Source organism: Rattus rattus, chromosome 8, assembly GCF_011064425.1.
Source record: "Rattus rattus isolate New Zealand chromosome 8, Rrattus_CSIRO_v1, whole genome shotgun sequence".
Taxonomy (NCBI): Eukaryota; Metazoa; Chordata; class Mammalia; order Rodentia; family Muridae; genus Rattus; species Rattus rattus.
The window spans coordinates 60,816,169-60,830,042 of NC_046161.1; the positions used below are offsets into that span (position 1 = coordinate 60,816,169).

Genomic DNA, 13,874 nt, shown 5'->3' on the forward strand with positions numbered 1-13,874 from the left:
GCAGGAAGCTGTGGACCGTGAGAACTATATTTTTAAACTGAGCCCTTTCTGTGTTTGGAATTGTAGATTAAATTATAGCCATCTAGAGAGGAGTAACATGTATATCAATCACATGCCCTCCCTTTCTTAATAAGCCAATATTCAGTGCTAAAAATGTCTTTTCTAAGTGTAGGTTTAGTCATAACCAACACAATTGCATCAAAAGGAAACATCAGTGGAAACCAAAATCGAGGGGCTTTATACAAAATAACTAGGCCGTGATTTGTCACATATCACAGTGGTTGGCCAGCAACTCAGGAATGTGAGGTGGAAGGATCACAAGTTCTAGATCATCCTGAAAAACTTAATGAGGCCTTGCCTCAAAATAAGAAGTAACAAATAAACTGGGAGAGTACTTGCCTAGTATGTTTAAGCCCCTGAGTTCAATCTCTAGTACTAGCAGAGTCAAACCAAGGAGCTTAAGGAGACCAAAGATACTTAGTAACCGGGTAAAATTCACAGATGATCCTAGGTCCCTTAATATAAAAAACATTTACCAGTATATGTGGCGAAACTAGACTGAGAACTGGGTTAAATGATGATATTGTTAATCTCCAAATTCTGGCTGTATTTGTACAAATTTGCCTATTGACATTCAGAGAAGTAAACTATCTGGTTTGCTTTTACCTCTACAGTAGTTCAGAAGAAAAACTTGTCTTTGTGCTCATCTTGCAAATTTTTGTATATTGTAATTTTTATAATGAATAGATTTACTTAACTGTACAACAGCCCTATATTGCTATGAGAAGTTTGGCTTCATTTATGGTTTTAAACAAACAAGCAATCAATTCAAATAAATACTCTCTCGATTGGACTTGCCTCAGAATCATCTTTCTTCCTCAGGCCCCTGAGTTCTAGGATTCCTGACATGTTAACTCCATACCCAGTTTTGTTAATCACATTTTAACAGTAAATTTGTATTGAGTTTGAATAATTTTAGGAAATTGAAGTATCATAGTTGCCATGTCTATTCTTTGCTTGTGGTGTCTAGTATTTAAACCTATTTTGTTCTTGTTTCTGCTTCAGCCTTGTCAGACCCAAGCAGCAGACTTTCGACGTCCCCACCTCCCCCAGCAATTGCAGTTCCCTTACTGGAAATGGGCTTCTCTCTCCGACAGATTGCCAAAGCCATGGAAGCTACAGGTAAGATATGTTTTATACTGCAGTATTTATAGATTCAAGAAGTCCTAAATGTTATTGAAGGAAGAATTCTTTAAAGAGGTCATAAATCTTGTTAAGATCTTCTAAAAGACATTTTTATTTGAGAGAGAGAGAGAGAGAGAGAGAGAGAGAGAGACAGAGAGACAGAGAGAGACAGAGAGACAGAGAGAGAGACAGAGAAAGAAAGAGAGAGAGAGAGAGAGAGAGAGAGAGAGAGAGAGAGAGAGAGAGAGAGAGAGAGAGAGAGAGAGAGAGAGAGAGAGAGGAGAGAGTGCAGATGCCTGTGGAGGCCAGAAGAGGACATTAGGTCACCCTGGACCTGGGGTTAGAGTTGGCTGTGAGATGCCCGACATGGGTATTTGGAATGGCAGGGTACTGGGAATGGAACTTGTATCTCTAGAATAGCAGCAAGTGCTCTTAACTGCTGAGTCATTTCTGAGCCTCTCAAGATTTCAAACAGCAGATCTATTATAAAATCATCAGAACAAACACTCATAAACTAATAACATAAGACATTGATTATTTTATCCATATTCAGTGTCAGACAACATTTCTACTTGTATAGGTGCTCGAGGAGAGGCTGATGCCCAGAATATCACTGTTCTTGCTATGTGGATGATAGAGCACCCTGGGCATGAGGATGAGGAGGAGCCCCAGTCAAGCAGCACAGCAGACTCCAGACATGGAACAGCAGTTCTGGGAAGTGGTGGGAAATCAAATGACCCTTGTTATTTGCAGTCACCTGGAGACATACCATCAGCTGATGCTGCTGAAATGGAGGAAGGTTTTAGTGAAAGGTAAAATTCTAGTTTCTTTATTTCTGTCACTTGTGTCCTAACTATTGCCTCTAAAACCCCATTTCTTTCCCATCATAAATGCTTCTACTGCTTTATAAATTTAATAAAAATAAGAAAAGAGTGAGGCAGGTGCTGGCGGTGCAAACCTTTAGTCCCAGCACTTTGGAGACAGAGACAGATGGATCTCTGAGAGTTTGAGGCCAGCCTGGTCAACAGAACAAGTTCCAGGACAGCCAGAGCTACACAAAGAAACCCTGTCTAAGGTCTTGAGTTCAGTCCTTAGCACTGCTAAAAAAAACCCACAAAAACCCAACTGATATAATTAATGAATTTGATAAGAATAGATTTTTTCTGTCCCATTTTAAATTCATATGTCCATTTATTTTAAAGTTTTCTTCAGTGTTGGGTATCAACTACCAAGTTATACATGCTAGGCAAGTATAACATTGAGATTTAGAGATATATTTCCAAATCCTGTTGTTTTTACTATCTAGTATTACATGTTCCTTTTTTTTTTTTTAAGTTGTGAAAAGAGTTCTGGAGTATATGTACCCTATAATGAGATATAATAAAATATCCTAAAATTTCTCCTAAGATCACTTTCATTTTATAATTTTTATGACTATTTTCTTTTTCTTTTAATTTTTTACATGTATAAGTATTTTGCCTTCATGGCCTTCATGTGTGTTTATGCATCACCTTCTTGTCTGTTGCCTATAGAAACCAGAACTGGGTAGGTTATCAAGGCTTAAGTCTTATGCAACATGAAAACTTTTTAAAAGTTCCATGAAATTTAATTTGAAATATCTGTTTCTCCTCAGCACAGATTCTCTATCATTTCAGGTATTAAGTATTTAATTATTTAGGGTTTAGTTTGAAGTTATTTTTTTTGCTGTGGGATTTGGATGATACTCCAGGCTTTTCTCTCTAAGCAAAGCTCTCTACAAGCCACTTAATCACTTCTGATCCTGTTTGATTTTGGAGATGAAATAGTCATCATTTTACTGTTGAAAGAATTGAAAATCAGATAAAATTAGCACCCAAGATGCAGCATACGGCATACCTAAAACTCAGTGGTAGATGCTTCTGGTATGCTAGAGAGACCCTGGGTTTAATCGCCAGCAACTCTTCTTCACCAAAAATGCTTTATGCAAATCATGTCCATTTCCTCTTTTAATACTGTCAGCATTTTTTTTTTAGAAAAGAGATGATTTTACAGCTAAAGACACTGAGAATGTCAAAGCAAACAAACAAGAAAAACAGTTCTAAATATGTTATCATGGTATTCTATAAAATGTCTTAATTTTAATTTAAAAAAGTTTTAAGTCTTAAAAACCTGTTTAAGGAGTAATAGCTCAGTTTGTAAAGTACTTGCAGCCTGAGTTTAATTCCCAGAATCCTTTTTTCAAAACCTAGGCATGGCTGGGTGTAGTGGTACACACCTTTAATCCCTAAAGATGGAGGTGGATCGCTATGAGTTTAAGGCTAGCCTGATCTACGTATCATGATTTCTAGGTTAGCCAGAGCTAACTACATAGGTAGACCCTGTTCCAAAACACATACACAAATACACACACGCCACCACCACCACCACCACCACCACCACCTGGATAGGTAGAGATGAGTGAATTTCCAGGCAGCCAGCCATCTAGCCTCCTTTGTTAGTTCCAAGGCAGTAAGAGACCCCATCTCAGGGGGAGAAAAACCAAAAACAGTAGCTATGAAACAACACCAGATTATCCTGCCAGCCTCCATACACATTCCCCTGCACCCACACATACATGAGCATTCACACAACACACAGAGACACATGCAGGAGCATACACAAACTATTTTATTCTCAGTGAAATTTGGAGAAAAGGGTTATACCACAAACAAGCTTGTACTTCTGCTTTCTTTTCATGAGAGCTTTAACATTTTTTTTGTTGACGTCACACTTGCTTTTGTAGCACTGATAATCTGGATCATACAGAGAATGCAGCTTCTGGAAGTGGACCACCAACTAGAGGTCGCTCAACAGTAACAAGAAGGCACAAATTTGACTTAGCAGCTCGCACACTGCTTGCAAGAGCAGGTAATTATTTTTCACATGCCTCTCGGTGAAAGATCTCTTTTAAAAACTCGTTACAGAAGCAGGACTAAAGAAGATACAAAGTAAAGAATTAAGTGAACTAGTGATGCTGTTATTTAGTGGAACAGCAGTTTGCATATAATTTTGTACTCTGTATAATTTCACTAATCGCAGCATGCATTCATAGGATTACCTCTAGGCATCAGAGGCTATGGTAGCCACTTGCAGATTTTGAAAGATTTTGTAGCTGCCTTTATAGTCATAATTTGAGAAGTGACTTTTAATGTTTAGCTTCAGTGATCAGAAGGTTCTAGGAGGGACACTATACCACATAAAAGTAGGCACCGTTTTTTTCTGCTGTACTCTAGATTTAGATCCTTACCACTAGGCCCTAGGGAAGCAAGAATAAATTCTCTTAATACATTAGTAAATTTCAGGATTGACTTGAGAGCATGGGAATATATTTTCTTTTTGTTTGGTGGTTTTTATTATCCTGGCAATTGGAACCAGAGCCTTGCACATTCTAAGTAAACACTTCACAGAGGTGTATCTGTATTCTATTATTTTACCACCACCACCATCATCATCACCACCATCACCATCATCATCACCACCATCACCACCACCATCACCACCACCACCACCACCATCATCACCACCACCACCACCCACCACCACCACCATCACCACCATCACCACCACCACCACCACCACCACCACCACCACCACCACCACCACCACCACCACCACACCACCACCACCATCATCACCACCACCACCACCACCACCATTACCACTACCACCACCATTATCATGCTAGGGACTACACCCAGAGCCTTATGCATACTAGGCAAGTATTCTAAACTAAGCTATATCCTAGCCACAAGGAAATATATTTCCCAGACTGGAAACTATATTACCCATTCATTGTTAAAAAGAATTTAATTATTAAAATATCAAACATAAGTGATGATACAGTCATTTATGGGAACCATGAGAAAGAAATTTGAGACTTGCTTAGAAAATATAGGCCAGACATTACCATAAAATGAAGAGAGGCTGAATTTAAAAAATTGAATCTGGAAGAGTAATAATAAGTAATGTTTATAACAAATAATATTTATAACTTAAATAAAAGATAACATCTTAAATTTTTTGTATGTAGTAACTTATTTAAACTTATCAGTAGTCTGAGAGATAGTATACCTTATATGATAGTTGTAATTTGAGATTTATGGTTTGGAATCCAAAGAAGTAGCTTAGGTAGGTTCTCTTCTACATGTGTGGCAATTAAGAACTGATAAAATAGAATTATTTTATTCATGCAAATAAAATGCCTTTTTTGTTTTGTTCTGAGCGGGGTTATACCGCTCTGTGCAGGCTCACAGGAATCAAAGTCGGAGAGAAGGAATATCTTTGCAGCAAGACCCAGGGGCGTTGTATGACTTTAATTTAGATGAGGAATTGGAAATTGATCTTGATGATGAAGCAATGGAAGCTATGTTTGGACAAGACCTGACCAGTGACAATGATATTCTGGGAATGTGGATCCCAGAGGTACTGGATTGGCCTACCTGGGTGTGTGTGACTGCAGCGGGGGCTGCTCTGACTTATTTTCCTGCCCTCCTATTCATACAGCTTGCTAACAGCAGCCTTGCCTAGAGTTGAAAGAGCCTTACATCTCATCCTGAGGTTGGGGATTTGATGCTTGAGCATTGTGTTAATACTTACAAACTGATAAGAATGTCTCTATTGTTGCTTTCTCTGTGGTTTATGTCTTCTCTCCCCAGACAAATGACTAGAGCCATACTGTGGCAGTGCTTCATTGTGATGTTGAAGAAAAATGCCAAAACTTGACATTAGGCCCTAGTACAGTGCTGGGCTGTATAGCATGATTGCTTTAATCACATTCCTGTCTGAGTGCATGCTCTTATCCTTCATAGTTTCTATTAGTTAGTGTAAGGCTCATGTGGAAACCAATGCCTACCCAGGTTTTATAATACCCCTCATCCAGGGACAGAGTTCATGTAGCTTTATGTGTATATACTATCCAGCATTACATTTTTATAGTGGAAACTTTAAAGCTCATCGATGTGAACTTTTTATCTACTTGGTTAGATTAATAACATAAATGAATCAAAATGACATCTTAGAAATTCAGAAAATGGGGCTGGAGAGATGGCTCAGCCATTAAAGGCTAGGCTCACAACCAAAAATATAAGAAATTCAGAAAATGGGTCTTATTTTATGGCCAGGTAAAAAGTGTTTTCACTAGAGAAGTTTTTTAATGGTTTGAGATAGATTTAAATTACTAAATTTCATTTTTTTCAGCAGCATAATCTTAATTTATAACTTAAGCAAATAGAAAACAGCAAGAGCACCTTCAGATTATGTGGTCTGAATTCTGATTTGAAAGAAAATTATATAACACTAATGACCATTGTTGAAATATTATAGGATATTAAAAGTAGCTAGTTTTAATCACAAATAATCTCCCTCTTACCCTAAATGACTATAATTTGGTATAAAATCATTTTGTACAGCATGTTTGTGAGTCTGAAGATAGGGAAGAAGTGGTCGTTTGTGAACTTTGTGAATGCAACGTTGTCAGCTTCAACCAGCACATGAAGAGAAATCACCCTGGCTGTGGGCGCAGTGCAAACCGCCAGGGGTATCGCAGCAATGGCTCCTATGTGGATGGCTGGTTTGGTGGTGAATGTGGGAGTGGAAATCCATACTACCTGCTGTGTGGCAGCTGCAGGGAGAAGTACTTAGCCCTCAAGACCAAGACCAAGACTACAAATTCTGAAAGGTATCTTGAAATTGTGTTATAGATATCAGCTTCCTTGCATGAGAACATTCCACTCTGTTAAAACATAAAAACTGACTGCACTCGCTCTCTCTCTCTCTCTCTCTTTCTCTCTCTGTCTCTCCCTTCTCTCTCTCTCTCTCTCTATGTCTCTCTCTCTCTCTCTGACTCTCTGTCTCTTTGTCTCTCTATCTCTCTCTCTCTCTCTCTCTCCCTCTCTCTCTCTCTCCCCCTCTCTCTCTCTCTCTGTATCTCTCTCTCTCTGTCTCTCTCTGTCTCTCTCTGTCTCTCTCTGTCTCTCTCTGTCTCTGTCTCTGTCTCTCTCTCTCTCTCTCTCTCTCTCTCTCTCTCTCTCTCTCTCTCTCTCTCTCTCTCCTCTCCCTCTCTCTCCCTGTCTCTCATGTAAGGAATTAATTTTGGCTGAATTGGGGGCAGAGCATGTGGAGGTCAAAGAATTTCATTCCCAGGAGATTTGGAAGCCATTTTTGTTTTGGTTCCCTAGGCATAGTGGCATGGCAGCAGGTCCTTCACGACAGTTTGACTCTGTTAACCATTAGTGTCTTGACAGGTTGTGATCAGGGTCCCCATTTTAATTCTCAGAGGTATAGGTTCAAATTTTCAAATGAATATTTTTCACCATATTTCTATTACCTTACTAGGATGTTTTTCTTCACAAAAGAAAATAGTTTTGTTCAAATGAGCTTCTGTTGGGGGTCGGGGGAAGAGGCTTTCTTTATATACTTAACCTCTAGTGTACAACTGTTAAGTCTTTGGTGCTTCATAGGGCAGAGTTTGATTAAAAGAGTTATTGAAGGTGACCAGAAATGTCCCTAGGGTTTTTTTTTCTTTCTTTCTTTCTTTCTTTCTTTTTTTGATAAAACAGCCATTATCTGTAAACATGTGTACAAACGATAGTTTTTACTGCATTTGTCCCATAACACGAGACACTTTTATTTTTTGCTGCTTTATTAATGAACTCTTATAATATTCTAATGACTTAATTTGCATTTGGGTACTAACTGTTATATAAAACACGATATTCTTCATGTTTGGTGCAGGTACAAGGGACAAGCTCCAGATCTAATTGGCAAGCAGGACAGTGTGTATGAAGGTAGTTGTTTGTTTCCAGAGCTTCCTTATTTCATATGTATTTTTGTGAATACTTCCTGCTTAACATCTGCTACTAAATTTTACCCTCATGTGCATTTGTGTTTATGTACATATTAACTAGAGCTCTTCCTAAGTGGGTCTGAGGGTGCTTGATAACAGCATTCCACACCTGAGAGGAATAGGAAGAAGAAAGAACCCAAGCTCAAACCTCAGCTTTACTACAAAGTGCTGATTTGTTTGGAGGTGGTTTTTTTTTTTTTTTTTCCAAAATAGGAAAAAAAATTAACATTTTAAAGTTTTTCTATCCTAATTGTGCAAAAAAAAATTAAGATGAGTACAATTTGCTTTCTAGAGCATTCATTTGCTTGAATATATATTATCTGAGCCCTTTTTGAATAATTGTAACATTTGCTGTTTCTTCGAGTGGACTTTATTCCACTCCCCTCTCTAGTAGTCAATCTCACATACCTCAGGAATGCAGCTTGCTCAGGTCTCCAGGAGATGGCATTGTGTTCATTTTTTGAGCATCCTTGAATATTTAAGATGATTTTAGAGTTATCTTAACATAATCGCTCTTACCAGAACTATGCCATGTTTATATTCACATGCCATATATTTATTTAAATTCCAGAAGACTGGGACATGTTAGATGTTGATGAAGATGAAAAACTAACAGGTGAAGAAGAATTTGAATTGCTTGCTGGACCACTTGGTTTAAATGACCGGCGAATTGTGCCAGAACCAGTTCAGTTCCCTGACAGTGACCCACTGGGAGCATCAGTAGCAATGGTCACAGCTACCAACAGTATGGAAGAGACTCTGATGCAAATTGGTAAGCAGAAAGGCTGATTATCATTAATTTTATTGTTTGTTTTAATACTTTCCTTACGTAAATAGTAAAAGTAATGATTTAGTCCCGCCTCATACCAGCAAGTCTCTTTGGCCATTTGGTTGGGGAGGAATACTGAATATATGTCAGAGGTTTGACATGAGGTTTTTCTTTTTCTTTTTTTTTTTTTAAACTCTATTCTTTTCCACCTTATTTTTTGAGACAGGGTCTTTCACTGAACCCAATTGGAGCATATTGATTTAGTTAGACTGGCCAAGTTCACATGTGCAACACACACACACACACACACACACACACACACACACATACACACACACACACACACACACACACCAAAATTTAAAAATTGGCACTATCAGTGACTTAGTTCTTTATTTGTATTCAAAGCATATTTTATTTCTATCTTTCCTGGTGCTGAAGAGCTCAATCAATGGCTAAGAGCATTGCTGCTCTTGTAAGAAAATCCTGGTTTCTGTTCCCAGCTCCTACACTACAGCGTTGCTTATAATGTCTGCAACTCCAGTTCTAAGGGATTTGTTGTCCTCTTCTGTCTTTCTTTGGGACTGTTCACATATGGTGCACATATATACATGTAGGAGATATATATAAAACTATGCCTATATCTCTTAATATCAGAGGTGACACATAAAAAGAATGAAGAAAAACAAACATGTATTTAATGGAAGATCTCTTCTATTAACTCAGAAATCTCTTAAGTTTAATACCTTAAGGAATTTTCTACTAGTTCTAGGTGAGCAAACATTGTTTTGCTGTATTTCTTTGCAGACTAGACCTACATAAAACAAGGGAGAAAAATTCAGTAGTCCAGATACTTTAGCTTACTTTTTTGAAAATTGAAACAAATCCTGCTTTCAGGTTGCCATGGGTCTGTGGAAAAGAGTTCCTCTGGCAGAGTAACATTAGGAGAACAGGCAGCAGCCCTTGCAAATCCTCATGATCGAGTGGTGGCTTTAAGGAGGGTGACTGCTGCAGCTCAAGTCCTTCTGGCCAGAACCATGGTCATGCGAGCACTGTCTCTGCTCTCAGTCAGGTAAGTATCATTGTGTCAAGTGATGCAGTTGACTTCTCATCACTTCTCAACACACAGGAGTCTGATAGGGGATATGAGAGAGTTTTTAAACCTTGAAAATATATTGTTGAATAAATTTAGGTTGGTCTTAGTCATTATTGTATTTAGTTAATATTTGGCTTTTTTTAGAGTTGAAATAATGCCAATTTAGTAAGTCAGCTGCATATATTTTTTGTTGTTCCAGAAACTGGAAATTAAGCTGTTTCTGTAGGTACGAGGTAGAAATTAAAGAGTTATCTAGTGTTTCTGCAGAACTAATATAAAGAATAAAAATAGATAAAACTCATTTTCAGCTTTAGACAATAGACAGTGGTTACTTCTGAAGTCACAGTGGCTGTGAAGAGCCCTTAGCAAGCTTCTGAGGTGCTGCTAGAGTTGTTTCTTGACAGAAGGTGGCTATATGGGGATTTCCAGGATGAAAGTTTTATGTTCTATAAACATTGCTAATATCATATTCCAGTGACTTAGTGATAACTCTTAGTGCATACAATAGTCATTAAGGAAAAAAGGGTAGACGATCATTTCAGTTTTGCATCATGTTTTGCTATCAGGACATATATACTGGTATAGCCTTTGTTTGATTTGGTTTTTTGATGATGAGGATGGTTATGTATGTGGGATTCAAAACTGCCCATTAAGAAACCTGTTTTGCGGGGTTGGGGATTTAGCTCAGTGGTAGAGCGCTTGCCTAGCAAGCACAAGGCCCTGGGTTCGGTCCCCAGCTCCGAAAAATAGAAAAGAAAAGAAAAAAAAAGAAACCTGTTTTGGAAAAAAAGAAAAGAAACCTGTTTTGTCTATCTGAAGTGCTGTCTTTTCCTGACAGTGGTTCCAGTTGTAGCCTGGCTGCTGGTCTTGAGTCTCTGGGGTTAACAGATATCCGTACACTGGTTCGGTTAATGTGCTTAGCTGCAGCAGGGCGAGCTGGCCTTTCTACTAGCCCTTCTGCCATAGCCAGTACCTCAGAACGTTCACGAGGTGGACACAGCAAGGCCAGCAAGCCCATTTCTTGCCTGGCCTACCTGAGCACAGCAGTGGGGTGCCTGGCCTCAAACACTCCAAGTGCTGCAAAGCTGCTGGTGCAGCTGTGTACACAGGTAAGAAAGCTGTGGGAATTCCTGCTTTGAAATTAAATCTTTTGTTCCAAAAACATATAAAAATTAAACCATTTATCCTACTTGCCTCTTCAGAACTTGATTTCTGCTGCAACAGGTGTCAATCTCACCACAGTCGATGATCCAATTCAACGGAAGTTTCTACCCAGCTTTCTCCGTGGAATTGCTGAAGAAAATAAGCTTGTAACCTCCCCAAACTTTGTTGTAACTCAAGCCCTTGTGGCACTATTGGCAGACAAAGGGGCCAAACTGAGACCTAACTATGATAAGACAGAAATAGAAAAGAAAGGTAGGCTTCACACTGTTCAAGTACAGTCTTCCATAGATTTAAACCATGTCTTCAGAGGTGTGACTTTTGCATTGTTGTGTGTAATAAAGGACATTTTTTAAGTTTGGAATATAAAAAACTTAGAGAGATAGCTTTGGGGTTTTTGTGTTTGTTTTGTTTGTTTGTTTGTTTGTTTTTGAGACAGGGTATAATTGTGTAGTCCCAGGTTAGCCTCACACCAGCAGTCGTCCTGTGCCTCTTGTGTGCTGGGATTACAAGCTCGCACATACATTGAAATAAATATTAGAAAATGTACCAATTAATGGAGTTACAATTAATGGCTTGAATCAACATACATGGTAGGGTTCTTTAACCCTAGTTAAAATAATAAGGGTACTATTTTGAAGATAACACTTTGAAAGGACTACTTAGATAGTAATTTAACCTTTACTCCAGTGAAGCACATTTTAAGTGAGATTGGTGGGCTTTGGGATTGATTGATCTAATTCCTTTACTAGCTGTTAAAATTCAGTTTTTAAAACTATTTATTTATGTCTTTGGTGCTAAGTATTGGAACCCAGGGTCTAGCATGTTCTGAGCATGTGCTCTGTCACTGAGTTGTAACCCTGGTAATGTCCCTGCTAAGCTGTTTTTTAAGCAGCAGACACTAGGTTGTTTATTCTTAAGGGCCCATTGCCTTTGCATGGGCCAGAAGATTATGTCTGGTATATTTCCAGTCTAAGTCCTTAGAGCAAGGACTGTTTATTGATGTATAATAAAATATTAGTTTTCAATGAATCAGATCTATTATAGAGTTTGATGTGAAATATTTTATATCTTATATTCATATCTTAGTAAAATGATTGCTTACAAAAGAACTAATTTATAAAAGAAATGGGTTAACCCATTTTTGTTTGTTATCACCACCAACTCTCACCTGGGCATCATTTCATTGTTTTGTTTAAGCAGGTTTTATTGCCCAATTGTATGCCCATCCTTCCTATGATCCTTCTGCTGTAGGCCCTCTGGAGCTGGCTAATGCCCTGGCAGCCTGCTGCCTCTCCTCTAGGCTGTCCTCACAGCATAGGCAATGGGCTGCTCAACAACTTGTGCGTACTCTTGCTGCACATGACCGTGACAACCAAACGGCTCCACAAACACTCGCTGATATGGGAGGAGACCTCAGAAAATGCTCTTTCATCAAGTTGGAGGCTCATCAGAACAGAGTATGTGATTTGAAATCAAGTGTGTTAATTAACCTGTCTGACTGTTCAGAGTGTAGGTCTCCATATCTCTCTGTGTGTCTTTTTCTCACACACATATACAGGATTACCAAGATTTGCCTAGTAGTTGCTAATTCTAGTTTCTTTGTGTGTGGGTTAACAGAAAGAAATCAGTTCCTAAAAGATAAAGACTTATCTATGCAACAAATACCTGATAAATTGTAGCTGATTAATCTAGTAGGCCCTGAATTTTTAGGAAGCAAGTACTAAAATGAATTAATCAATTTAAAGTCACTTACATAAGCTATATTACTTTTAGAATAGTTATTTAATTTTTTTTAAAAAGAAATTTAGTGTGTAGGAGGGTAGAAAGGGTTTGTGACTATAAGTGCAGAGCCCATGGAGGCTAGAGTTACCAGATGCCCGGAGCTGGAGTTCAGGAGATTGTGAATTGTCCAGTGTGGGTGCTAGGAACCAAACTTGGGTCCTCTGCAAGGCAATAATGGGCCTGCATGTGGCCACTGAGCCATCTTCAGCCCCTTAGGAAATCCACACACTGACTGAGTGTCATCTGGAAGGGTGTGAGAATGTGTGTGGCAGCTGGACTCTGCCTCTTGGAGTCATTCCTTCTCAGTATGTTTGAATGTTTATCTTTACTGAATTAAATATTTAGACAGAATTTTACTAGGGAGCCAGGTAAGGTGGTTCATGGGGTAAAAGTGCTTACCACCAAGCCTGATATGACCCAAGGGGAGCCCCTAATAAAGGAGAGAGCCGACCCACTCAATTGTGACTGCAACATGCTCACTGTGGCATGTGTGTTCTCCCCTATAGAGATGAAAATAAAAGTTTATAAAAAAGACTTTAGTATGTCTTAAGTAATTTGAGAGAGATTGAGCATAGTACTCTAACACTGTACTTCAAACGAGTATTTTACAAGGCATTGAAATGAAACCACATATATAGAGTAACATGGAATTTATTTTTTTATAGAACTTCAAATGATGAAGTTCTTTAAATGAAAAATTGGCTTGGCTTATTTCTCTTAATTTTTCTAGGTAATGACATGTGTTTGGTGTAATAAAAAGGGCCTCTTGGCTACCAGTGGCAATGATGGCACTATTCGGGTGTGGAATGTTACCAAGAAGCAATACTCTCTACAGCAGACCTGCGTGTTCAATAGGCTGTGAGTGCTGGTTCTCGGTTAACACTGGGGCAATCTTTAGCATGCCTCACTGGGTTATGTTAATGTAGTCCATTCTCATTAAAACTTTAAAGGTTTTTCTTTTAGAATAATATTTCTAAATCTCCAGAATGTATATTTAACTTTCCATGGTAGTAATT

General features: G+C 38.5%; 1 protein-coding gene across 1 annotated transcript in view; it reads left to right on the forward strand.

The window, feature by feature from the left end:
• Window positions 1–13,874, forward strand: part of Herc1 (HECT and RLD domain containing E3 ubiquitin protein ligase family member 1) — a 183,683-nt gene that overhangs the window by 132,213 nt on the left and 37,596 nt on the right. The window contains exons 31-42 of the mRNA XM_032911483.1: window positions 1,036–1,182; window positions 1,766–1,997; window positions 3,947–4,071; window positions 5,426–5,646; window positions 6,612–6,880; window positions 7,936–7,988; window positions 8,619–8,819; window positions 9,714–9,888; window positions 10,751–11,021; window positions 11,115–11,328; window positions 12,328–12,533; window positions 13,589–13,716. Of these exons, the coding sequence (XP_032767374.1) occupies window positions 1,036–1,182; window positions 1,766–1,997; window positions 3,947–4,071; window positions 5,426–5,646; window positions 6,612–6,880; window positions 7,936–7,988; window positions 8,619–8,819; window positions 9,714–9,888; window positions 10,751–11,021; window positions 11,115–11,328; window positions 12,328–12,533; window positions 13,589–13,716 (2,242 nt within the window). The remainder of the gene's footprint in view (window positions 1–1,035; window positions 1,183–1,765; window positions 1,998–3,946; window positions 4,072–5,425; window positions 5,647–6,611; window positions 6,881–7,935; window positions 7,989–8,618; window positions 8,820–9,713; window positions 9,889–10,750; window positions 11,022–11,114; window positions 11,329–12,327; window positions 12,534–13,588; window positions 13,717–13,874) is intronic.